The sequence below is a fragment of the Labeo rohita genome, chromosome 8 (genome assembly GCF_022985175.1).
Source record: "Labeo rohita strain BAU-BD-2019 chromosome 8, IGBB_LRoh.1.0, whole genome shotgun sequence".
Taxonomy (NCBI): domain Eukaryota; kingdom Metazoa; phylum Chordata; class Actinopteri; order Cypriniformes; family Cyprinidae; genus Labeo; species Labeo rohita.
In genome coordinates this window covers 4759843-4771914 of record NC_066876.1, presented here as the reverse complement: position 1 = coordinate 4771914, position 12072 = coordinate 4759843, and the positions used below count along the sequence as shown (strand labels likewise).

The 12072-nt window shown below is 34.3% G+C and overlaps 1 protein-coding gene across 1 annotated transcript in view; it reads right to left on the bottom strand.

Moving 5' to 3' along the window:
* gfpt1 (glutamine--fructose-6-phosphate transaminase 1) overlaps positions 1 to 12072 on the bottom strand; it is a 34162-nt gene that overhangs the window by 15955 nt on the left and 6135 nt on the right. Inside the window, exons 7-13 of the mRNA XM_051117553.1 lie at positions 9925 to 10004; positions 9366 to 9474; positions 9085 to 9248; positions 4146 to 4241; positions 3626 to 3723; positions 1194 to 1314; positions 949 to 1106 (exon numbers count right to left, since the gene is read on the bottom strand). Coding sequence (XP_050973510.1) covers positions 949 to 1106; positions 1194 to 1314; positions 3626 to 3723; positions 4146 to 4241; positions 9085 to 9248; positions 9366 to 9474; positions 9925 to 10004 — 826 coding nt within the window. The remainder of the gene's footprint in view (positions 1 to 948; positions 1107 to 1193; positions 1315 to 3625; positions 3724 to 4145; positions 4242 to 9084; positions 9249 to 9365; positions 9475 to 9924; positions 10005 to 12072) is intronic.

Sequence of the window (12072 nt, the reverse complement as noted above, 5' to 3'; positions counted from 1 at the left end):
GTAATGTTCTAGTGCTTTCTAGAACATTCCAGAACCTTGTGGGACTAGTCATAAAAGTTTTGGACAACTTACTTTTGGTAATGGTTTATATTAAACTGTTGTTAGCTCAGTATTACACATTTTTAAACTTAGTAGTATAACCAATAACCAAGCTCCCATGTGTAGTTGCTGTAGTACTACTGTAGCATATTAGACATACCCACAATATTAGACATATCAGACATACCCACATCTAAGTGGGTAAATTAATGAATTAATGATGTATATTTTTTGAACATGGCTCTGGCCATGGGATGGCTGCGGGAAATAGGCCAATTTAAAGCACATAATGAGGGCTGCCATGTGGGCCGTTTACTTGGTAATACACAGTAATTGGTGAGAAGAATCTGTTGTACGGAGCAGTGGATGCTAGCAAATTGGTGAAATGGGTTGGAGAACGGTGCGAATTACAAGTGGGTTTGCAGGGGGGTCTGACACCTAATTAAGGCTTGAACTTCCCAAACTGTTATGTGTCTTAAACTATACACGTTAACCGTTTTAACCTTACTTACTACATATGGAATATTTCAACACTGTTTTCAAACTACATTTCTGCAATGAAAAGTAGATAAGCAAGTCGTGTATTTTCAGACACATGTGAACAGAGGAGGCAGAACCCTTAAGAATTAACCATAGCAACTGTAGGCTGCTTGAGCATTTGTAACCTTATCAGACCAAAAACAGAACTATCATTATTTATAACTTTAATGTATGTTTACTAAGGCTGTGATCTGGTTGAAATAATCAAATTAATTGCAAAACATCCATTTTAATTTTACTTATACTAAAAGAACATGTTAATTTGATATTTTTAAATGTTTCAAATGTTTGAAGATGGTTACTGTTTTTTGAATCAGCCTTCAGCAATAAAATTACTTCATAAATTAAGAAATGAAAAACCAAACCCACCTTGGTGCTAGCCACACCAATCTCTGGACCAGCATTGATGTGAACACCACAGTCTGTTTCTCTGGAGATGGAGCTGCCCACGGTGTTGGTGATGCCCACCGTCAGGGCACCTCTCTCCTTACAGTAGCGCAGAGCCAACAGGCTGTCTGCCGTCTCTCCTGAACACACAAACATGCACACACACGTTCAGATGAAAGTCCTGTCTCAAAAACAGAACACATAACAATACAAGCGTGTGAGCCAACCTGACTGGCTGATGAAAAAGCACACATCATCTCGGAAGACAGGCGTGTTTCGATCCAGGAAATCACTAGCCAGCTCCACCATGACAGGAAGTTCGGTCAGTTCTTCCAGTACCTGACGAGTCTAAGCGAAAAACAGAACCAGCATGAACCAATTATGATGGTGTAATCAAACATGACGCAATAACATATGACAGAGTAATAAAGGCATTTTATTTCTGTTACACGTAACTTTAAGTCATTTTACCCTAAAGTCCACTTATGACTTATGAAGTGTGTTTGTGTTTTCCATGATAATTGTTCGTTGTCTCCACTCACATTAGGGAAATTTCAGTAAAAAAAGTTCCATTGTTTATTGCCAACAGTGTAGCAGTTTATGAAGTGACTTTCAAGCCAAGCAGCTTTCCATTGGTCAACATGGCAGATCTGTGCAACCAACTTTAACCCCTCACAAAATCTGCACTGGAAAGTCTTTCGCCCTTATAAAATTCCAGATTGTGTGGATTTCTATCAAAATCACTGGACTGGTCCACAAAAATTCACCAAGCAAAGGTCAGTAGACAGACAGTAGCTTTAGAACAAAACGGGACATTTTATATACATATATATAATTCTAGCTTTCTAGCTAACATTTCCATGCAAGTTCCAACTGTAAAATGAATAAAAGCAGTTTCAATATAGTCTGTGGTGCTCCATCTTTCAATAGCTACCCATTTATATAACATTATATCGTTTTTGCAGTTTAGTTTCATTAGATACATTTTTAAGTTCTGAACGTTACAGTACGTATGAAGTTCAATGTCAAAAGCCAGAGGAAAAAAAAAAAAAAAAAAAAAAACTGATTTTTCCTTATTCGACCCCTTCAAATGCTGAATTTAAACTCGCCCCCCTTCACACCTGACATTAACATGTGTTTCATATCCGGACAGTCTTCAGCTGGATTGCATTTACACCTTGGATTCCAAGTCTCCAATATAATCGGATTTCAAAATGTTTTGTGTCATATGACAGATAATAAATAAGATATCTAGTCTATTGCGTTTCCCTACTCAGGAATTCTTTTAAGTGAGAAGTGAGTGAAGATTCAACACAGACAGACTGCAGCGCACTGAGGATACTTGTTTTGACGCAGGCTACAAATGCACACTTTAAAAAAAAAATCGAACTGATGAAGTATTTAACTTAGGGCTGTCAGTTTAACACGTGTTTAACGTATATTTTAACGGAGTTAACACACTGGCCGCGCCCCCACACCTGTACGTCATCTTATATTTCATACAGTTGACTGTTGACAAATATGATGCAGGGCAACAACTCCATAAGTGTAGTTATACCCTACAATTCAAGATTTTGGGGCAAAAATCTAACTTTATGAGTTTCTTGGCTCATATTTATATCACATGATAAGCAATATCACACAAGCAGCAAGAGCAATAATCACACAAGTGCTGTTTGTCCAGAATATAACAAATGCAAATGTGATTTTAACCAACAGTTCAATAAATAAGTTAATATTGTGTTATATTACATATTTCTTGTGGTTATTGCACCGACATGTAGCACAACCGTGCTCGCGGCGACCCGAGTTTGATTCCCGTCTCGAGGTCCTTTGCCGATCCCACCCCACTCTCTCCACCCAATACTTTCCTGTCTGCCCTCTACTGCCATACCTAATAAAAAAAGCCATAAAAGCCTGTGTAAGTCAGTGATTTAAAGGCCCATTCATACCGTTTACTGAATTCCTGAATGAATCAGCTGTTTAAACAAATCAAAAGCATGAATAAAGGCATGAAGATATTTACTGCCACCTGCTGGTTTCTTTAATTTAGTTTCTTATTTAGAATATTATTTCATTAAAAGAAAAAAAAAAAAAAAAAACACTTTAATGGGATAGATAGTTCACCCAAAAAAAATAAGTTATGTCATCATTTACTCAAACCTGAATGACTTACTTTCTTTTGTGGAACATAAAAGAAGGTATTTTGAAGACTGTTGGTAACAAAGCTGTTTTGGTTATGGTTACCATTGCATGAATGAAAAAAAAAAAAAAATTAGGATCATTTGAGAAACATTTATGTTCCATAGTTTATTTTAAGCAGTTGTAGCCTAAATATCTGTGTGTAATAAATTGTTGAATCAAAATATTTCTTTCTAAAGCTACTGTTTGTAATCTCTACTTAATACTTTCTCACTTAACACAAAAATAATATATATAATTAGCCTTGGGTGATGTATCGGCCAACCACTAATTGAAACTAACTTTTCAAATCAAATGTTTTGTAGCATTTACAACTCTGTCAATTGTTGTTAGCCGTCCCTAACCAGCTCCAAATGTGGCGTCACAATGTGCCTTCAGTACGTGAGCAATTTGCTGGAAAACCTATACTAATGCCAGGTGTGAAGTGGGCCGTGCGTGTGTTTAATGATGTACATACTGCAACTCCAGCATGGTAACTTGTCCCACAGGCGATCATGATGAGCCTCCGACATCTCTGGATCTCTTTAATGTGGTCTTTCAGCCCTCCCAAAATCACTGCACAGACACACACACAAACGCAAATTAAGAAATTCCAGTATGCAAGTAAGAATCTGGGAAAAATCTGCTATTCCCAGTAACTTCTTTGACTTCTGTTTCACTACATAATTTGTAAAGGAAGCAGACTAGCCAGAAACTTGCTACTTGGCATTATCCTGAAATCTGACTCATTTCTCATGAGTCCAGTTTTATTGACAATGATGCAGTTGACTGCCCATTCAGTTCTACCAAAGTCAACACATACAGTAAGTGTAAAGTGTCAGCTGGCAAATGTTTGCAAAGACACACAACGTTCCCATTAAATAAATTCTCTTCCGATAAGTGTAGCAATAAACTTAAATTCACAAGGACTGTGAATTCCCTAGAAGCTTTACTTATGTCTGTAAATGACTTGCTGATCTGAGTACAGCTGACATCACCTGTGTTGTTCTCAAAGTTAACTCTTCCTCGCATAGTGTTGACCACAGACTCCGGCTGCTCGAAGATCTCCTTCTGCATGAAGGAACTGAAGTTTCCTGTTTTTAAAAGAAGAAACAGTCAATGGTAAATTACATTAGAATATTGTAGAGAAGCACGAAAGGAAGTTTTTAGGTGATAAGCATCACAAAATCATTGCATTCTGTTGTGCTGAGCGAATTATTGTCTCATATTTTTGAGGAAACGTCATCTGGAACTGCTCTCGTCTTAAAGGGCATCTGGGAGGCGTCCTAAGACATGATTGAAAAATTATCATCATAAATAGCTGATTACAGACGGTCTGATGGGATTAAGAGATTTCAGCCACTGACGCCGAGCAAAACCAAAGCCCTTAATTATCTGCTTGATTAGAAATTCTTGATTAATTCTTTCCTCACAAAATCGAGATAAACAGCAGGAATGCGAGAATAACTGAGGGAATGCTATAACCCGAAATTAGGTCATGTGAATTGTTTTTTTTTCTTCTTCACAATAGGTCAGATGAAAAGTAGGGAGGCGAGGAAGAATGAGGGAAGGAGTGGATGGAGAGATGGAGGAGGAGTGATAAAGGAGGAAAAATATAAAGCACTGCACTTCTGAAGCGATGTACTGCTCTCTGGTGGCCAGAAAGCAGGCACACATTCGCTGCTGACACATGTCAGCTCCTCAAGTTCAACAGTACTAGTAACTGCTACAGTCTCTGAGCAGAGTCTGTTCAAAGAATGCAGGATACAAAATGCACAGAGAACTGGAAAGCTCCAATCAGAACACTCAAATGCAATGCAAAGGAGAGAAGAGCAAAGAACTGGAGAAGGAACTAAAGGAGTCCCTAAAAATGGCAAAGAGTAACTAAAATTCCAGGTCAAACTTTTGTTTGGGGATCGATTTTCACTATTAACTATGACTTTTTTCTCAATAAACTCCTAATTTGCCACTTATTAAAGAAGTCCACTTCCAGAACAACAATTTACAGATAATATACTCATCCCCTTTTTATCCAAAATGTTCATGTCTTTCTTTCTTCAGTCATAAAGAAATTATGTTTTTTGAGGAAAACATTTTTCTCCATATAATGGACTGATATGGTGCCCCAAGTTTGAACTTCCAAAAAGCAGTTTAAATGCAGCTTCAAACGATCCCAGCCAAGGAAGAAGGGTCTTATCTAGCAAAACGATTGGTTATTTTGATAAAAATAATACAATTTATATACTCTTGTCTTGTCTTGCTCTCCCTGAACTGTGTATTCTGGCTCAAGACAATTAGGGTATGTCAAAAAACTCAGATCGTATTTTCTCCCTCAACTTCAAAATCATCCTATATCGCTTTTTTACCTTTTTTGTTAAGGGTGTTTTTGCATGTTCACTTTGCAAAGACTGGGTCGGAACTTCTGCAGTGATGTAGGATGATTTTGAAATGATTTTTAAAGTTGAGGGAGAAAATACGATTGGAGTTTTTCGACATACACTAACTGTCTTGAGTCAGAATACACAGAGCTCAGTCAGTGCAGAGCTTTCATTCTTTACGATTGAAGAAAGAAAGACATGAACATCTTGGATGACAAAGGGGTGAGTACATTATCTGTAAATTGTTGTTCTGGAAGTGGACTTCTCCTTTAAAACCCTTACAAAAATTAAACAACTACAAATAAAACCAAAAACAAACAAAAAAAAATCATGGTTACTGTAGTTAAACCATGGTAACTACAAATTAACCATGGTATCTGCAGTAAAACTGTGGTTTTACAAATGGTAATCAATACCTAAAAAAAAAACATGATTACTACACTACAGTAAAACCATGGTTAATTTTTGTAAGGGAAACGCTGACAGGGAATTAGTCAATAGTGAGAACTGGTCCCTAATCTAAAGTTTTACTAAATTCCTGGTGTGCAAAAATGACGAAATGTTCCTGAAATGGGGATTAGCTCATAATGTTGGAAATGTTCGATTCTGGCATTGGGATTCATTTTAGCTATCTGATTTGTCCAGATTGTTTGTTTTAAAAAAACATGCAAGCGATGCCAAAAGCCAAGTTTTTATATGATTTGCACCATGTCCTCAGGAAACAGATCAGCGTTTAACCACATACTTTTGGTGCATTATGGTCACAGTTGCCCTCTTTGATACTCTCTGGTTTATGCCAGTCATTTCTCTCTTAAAGGTTTATATGCCAGAGCTGCATTGAGACATGTCCATAAACATCCTTAAAACTCGATTTAACATTACCATCTTAATGTGGGTCACATAGGGTGTGGCTGGTTTGTATCCAATCATCTGTGTATTTCCCCAGTGACAGTTTTGTAAAACGACTGTAATAAAGTCTAAGAGGCTCTTATATTTCTGAGCAAACACCTCTAGATGACGTCAGACGAACAACCTCAGACTTTACAGGCAAAATACAATGACCAAAATACGCAACACTTCAAACACAGCAAATAATTGGCATGAAGCATAAATAGATTGTGTGTGGGCTGGGTTTTTCTTTCTGTTGCTCTGTTTCACACGAGTTTCTGATTATTCTCATAGAACTAGACTGTTGACTATCATAAAGGGCCATTCATACCATTTCTATACAGCTGTATGTTTGATAATTATAATACTTTCCTAATCGTTCTAATTCTATGAGAATGAGGAAGTCCACACCACCATTACAATGGCCAAGTTTCCATCCAGGTTTTTGCGATGTTTTGTGATCGACAAAGAGAATGCATAAAAAAAAATATGCATAATTTGCTGTCTCCAGCCTATTTCCATCCTAATGGCACTTTACCGATAAAATGGTGTGCTTGATGTCATCCCTAAAAAAAAAAAAAAAAAAAAAAAAATGAAGTGAACTGTCTCATATGTTTTGGTGTATTGAAAAAAAAAAAAAAAAAAAAAAAAATAATAATAATAATAATAATAATAACCCTTGAGCTGTTTCCATACATAATTTCACCCATTTTGCAAATTACATAGGCTAGTAGCCTGTTCTTTATCCATTTGAAACAAAACTTTATTATATAAGCTATTATTTAATTGTACAAGCCTACATAAAATTATTTTTATTAACAAATGTCATTGTTTTTTTTTTGTACTTAGTTAGGCCTATAGACCATTATTATTATTATTTTTATTTATTTATTTTTTTTTTTTTCTGATTAACTTCTATTTGACTATATTGGAAATAGAAATGTTCATTTCGGTTATTTTATTTCTCCTAACGGAGCAACCGACAGTCGTTGAGCCATTATTAACCGTTAACCAATAAGATTATGTTCAATTACAATTAAATTACGTGGCTGTGACCCAATAAAAATATCAACATTTGTTTTCCAGGGATTAATTTTATACATGCAAAAAGCAGCATAAACAACAGAACGTGAGGAACTATAGGCTACATACAAAAATAAATAAATAAATAAAAATAAAAGTAATAGGCTTATATGCAAAATATATATTTTTCTAAATAATTAAAAAAAAAAAAAAAAAAAACCCAGCAAGTAGCAACCCTGTATGCAGAATTTTGTTTCATTTTTGTGACGCGCTCTTCAGCAAGCGCATTCCTGTTTGTTTCCTTTATCTTACAAAAGCACAATGTTTTGTTTTTATTGTGAATAACAGAATACAGTCAGACAAACATATTAAAAAAACCATGCTATTTTACTTCCCCTCACTCTACAACAAGTCCTTTAAATTTAACAGTAGAACAGAACTGAGAAGAAAACAAGAATGAAAATATAAGCCAACAAGCCAAAACAAATTAATGTAAAATTTTGCACTTTTTATACAAAATAAATATGTACTAAAGGAACATCAAATTAAGATATGTATGTTTGAAAGGTAACTCGTCGTTTTCTTACTATATATATATATTACATATATATTATATATATATATATATATATATATATATATATATATATATATATATATATATTTTTTTTTTTTTTTTAATTTTAACACCACCACGAACACGGATGCTGCCTATAGGCTAATTCGGTCATGTGACACCACATTTATTTGCATTAACGCCCCAAAAAATGTTTTCACACAAATTTTTGTGACATTTGAACTATCAATACAGAATTTATGCACTAAATGAAATAAAAAAAAAAAAAAAAAAAAAAAAAAAAAAAAGATGCATGAGAAATTAATCGATAAATGCCATTTCCATCAGCCATATTTGTAAAAACTTTGAAGCACTAAATATTTTTTCGCCAAAAATCCTTGGATGCAAACCTGGCTATTGATAAAGTTTGAAATCACTTGCAGAACATTTTTTTCCCAGCTGATGAACGATAAAACATTGACAGTAATTTAGAATCTACAAGCTAAAGCATTTAAACTAACAGATGACAAAACGGCAGCACATGCTTATAATAAAACATTATCGTCCTAGAAAGTTACTGCTATAGTTACTGTTCTTGGTGTGAACATGTCTTAGGTCTGTCCAACAACAGTCCTTTTTTATTTAATGGTTTATGTAATTGAGTAATTTTCACTTGATCTTATCAAATGTTGCTTAATCAGTTACAGTAGAATCAACACAAATGCGAACATTACAGTAGTGGGCGTGCAGTATAATAACGGTAATAAAAATAATGCATTATAATAGTGGACATAATTTACTCATATGAATGAATTTGTAAACATATATTTAATTTGTTGTTAAAAAAAAAAAAAACTTAAAAAGCTATGCACACTTGCTATTTGTAGTCGAGCATGTGTGTAGTATGAATGGCAATTAAATGATTAATAATCGTTTAAAACAATAAACTTTTTCCTTCCAAGTAACATTAACCTTGAAAACTGTCCAGTCATAAAACCTGTGAAAACTGTGCGGAATCCAGTCAATCAGGTTGGAACTGGTGATTTCAATCAGCTCTTGGTATTTTTGTGTATAATATGCATCTGTCCTTACCCTTCATGATCTGCTGCAGCTCCATCTGAAGCGTCTGGATGGCACGGGCCGGGTGATCTCCTGCTGTGCGCTTGATCCGATGGATGGATAGACGCCCGTCACGCACTGCTGCGATATCATCGTCCTCGAGGAAGATGACCCGATTGGTGTGCTCGATGACAGCACTGCAGTGACAACAAATAAACCCATCTAAACACCTATTCTGTTTAAATCCACTCCATTTTTTTGAATACTTGAAAAACACCAGTGCAAATGAATGCTCTATGCAGAAAGATAAAAACCTGGCATCAGATGCAAAGTAGTACTCCACGGCTTTCTCGTCCACAGGAAATAGACACGTGTCCTCGTCCATCCTGGGCAGAGTATTGCAGGTCTTTTTATCTTTACCAGCTATATAAAAGACACAAATAACATTATCAATCATTACAGAACAAATCAGGGAAGTTTAACAAAAAAAATTGCAGTTTTTTTTTCCCCTAAAGTTTATTCTTGGTAACTCTTAACAGAATATACGCAAGAATGATATTTATGACGAATCTGAAACACGAGTATCATTTGCTATCAGAAGCAGGAAACTGCAAGGAAATATTATGCATGACAACATACTTAAATGCATATTGTGCACGTGTTGTTTTTGTCACAATAAGAATGCTTATTAATTGGCTATTAGTTTTTATTTTATTTTTAGACTCTAGCCTCTATATATGACAGATGCAGTTGAAAAAACAGTTGCAGGACAGACTTGATCCTGTCTGAGCATTATGCTCAATGATTTAACAGCATATGTGCCAGGTATTTTTACAAATATAAAATGTGCTGCATAGAGTGTGGAAAACTCACAGGAGCGATACAGGATGGGGATGTGATCTGTGGACAGCTTGTGGTCACTTCTAACTCCGATCAGTAATGGTCCTCCTCTCCTGGATGGACACACAGAGAATTCAGTTTGAGAATTTAAAATACAACTTATACTTGAAAATCTGATTTGGCTAATTCTTTTAGTTGTACTGCTATAGTACAATTGTTAGGGCTTGCAAACAATTCATACATAGAATATTGCAAGTTAATCATTTACTTAAAAAACATTACGCTTCTTTTTAATGAAGGACACCTATATACACGTGTAATAGAATGTATGAGGTTTACAACGAAACATGCTTATCTATATAAAATACATTCTTCCAACAATGGGTCTCAACCATTAACTGTAACAAATCTGAGTGAAATCTGTATACAAGCACTTCCACAAACAAATCATTACCCATATCAAAAAAAAAAAAAAGTATGATCATTTGAACCCACATATACACACACACACACACACATTACTTAGAATACAATACAACACAATACAATAATGTATACAATAAGAATATATTGTTTTGTATTGTATTGTATTACATTGTATTATATTGTAAAACAATACAATACAATATAATACAATACAATATATTGTATTATATTATAATATATTGTACTGTATTTTATTATATTATTTTATATCATATCATATCATATCATATCAGATCATATCATATCACATTACATTACATTACATCATATTATATTATATTATATTGTATTGTAATATAATACAATACAATATATAATATTCTTGGTGGTCTAAACAGAAATCAACGCAAATCTGCAAATAATATCTGGACATAAGCGAACACATGTAAAGATAATTTTAAGGGGTGAGAACCAGAAGGGCGTAAGTGACATTTGGGTGAAATGGAGATATATATGAAATGAAAGCTCTTGATGAGCTCTTTCTGCTGGAAAAAATATACTGTTATCCATGAGTGTACAAATTTGTATTATAAACGACTGAAATCAGTACACAAAGTCAGATCAAACTATTGAAAATTTTTGTTTTGGACCTTCTGTAAAGTTGGTGAAATGTCACTTACACATTTCTGGTTCTCACCCCTCAATTTGCTTTTGGCCTCTGCATTAACACTCAAGTGTTCATACTGCATTTCTGTGAAAGGTATTTGACTTGTTGTGCTTTGATAAAATTTTGGTAACACTTTTCAATAAGGTCCCATTAGTTAACGTTAGTTAATGCATCAACTACAATTAACTAACAATGAACAATTATAAATATTTGTTACAATATTTATTCATCTGTTAAAATTAGTTAATAAAAATACAACTGTTTATTATTATTTCATGTTAGTTCAGGTCCACTAAATAATGTGGTAACTTTATTTAATGGACCTGAATACATTTTTCAATAAAGTGCATCAGTTAACATTAGAGTCACACTTTAAGGTCCAGTTCTCGCTATTAACAAACCATTAACTACGGCTTTTGCTGCTTTAATAATAGTTAGTAAGGTAGTTGTTAAGTTCAGGTATTGGGTAGAATTAGGAATGTAGAATATGGTCATGCAGAATAGGTGCTTCATAAGTACTAATAAACAACCAATACATTAATAATAGGCAAGCAATATAAGTAACTAGTTAATAGTGAGAATTGTTCCCTATACTAAAGTGTTACCAACTTTAGTTATCTACATTAGCTAACATGAATGAACTAAGAATGAGCATTTATTAATCTTAGTTAATTTCAGAATTTTGCAATCCATTATTAAAATCACAAGTTGTGTTTGTTAATATTAGTTAGTGCACTGAACCAACATGAACAAATAATGAACAACTGTATTTTTAATAGCTAATATTAACAAAATAATAAATGGTGTAATAAATGTATTGTTCGTTCGTTAGTTAATACATTAACATTACTGTAAAGGGTCACGTAAACTTTTTTCATACAAAGAGTGCAAATGAGTTTTGCATGGCTTTTGTTAAACACCTCATCTAGTTTAATTCATAACTGTCCACAGAGACTGACTTTAACCTTCTTTTTTCTCCTGATAACAGGAGCTCCACTAGGGACTTTTGCGTTTGTTCGCGCAACTGCTTAGAAGGTAATGATCACATTTTAGGAATCACACCAACCAAAATGAAATTGCTGAACCAA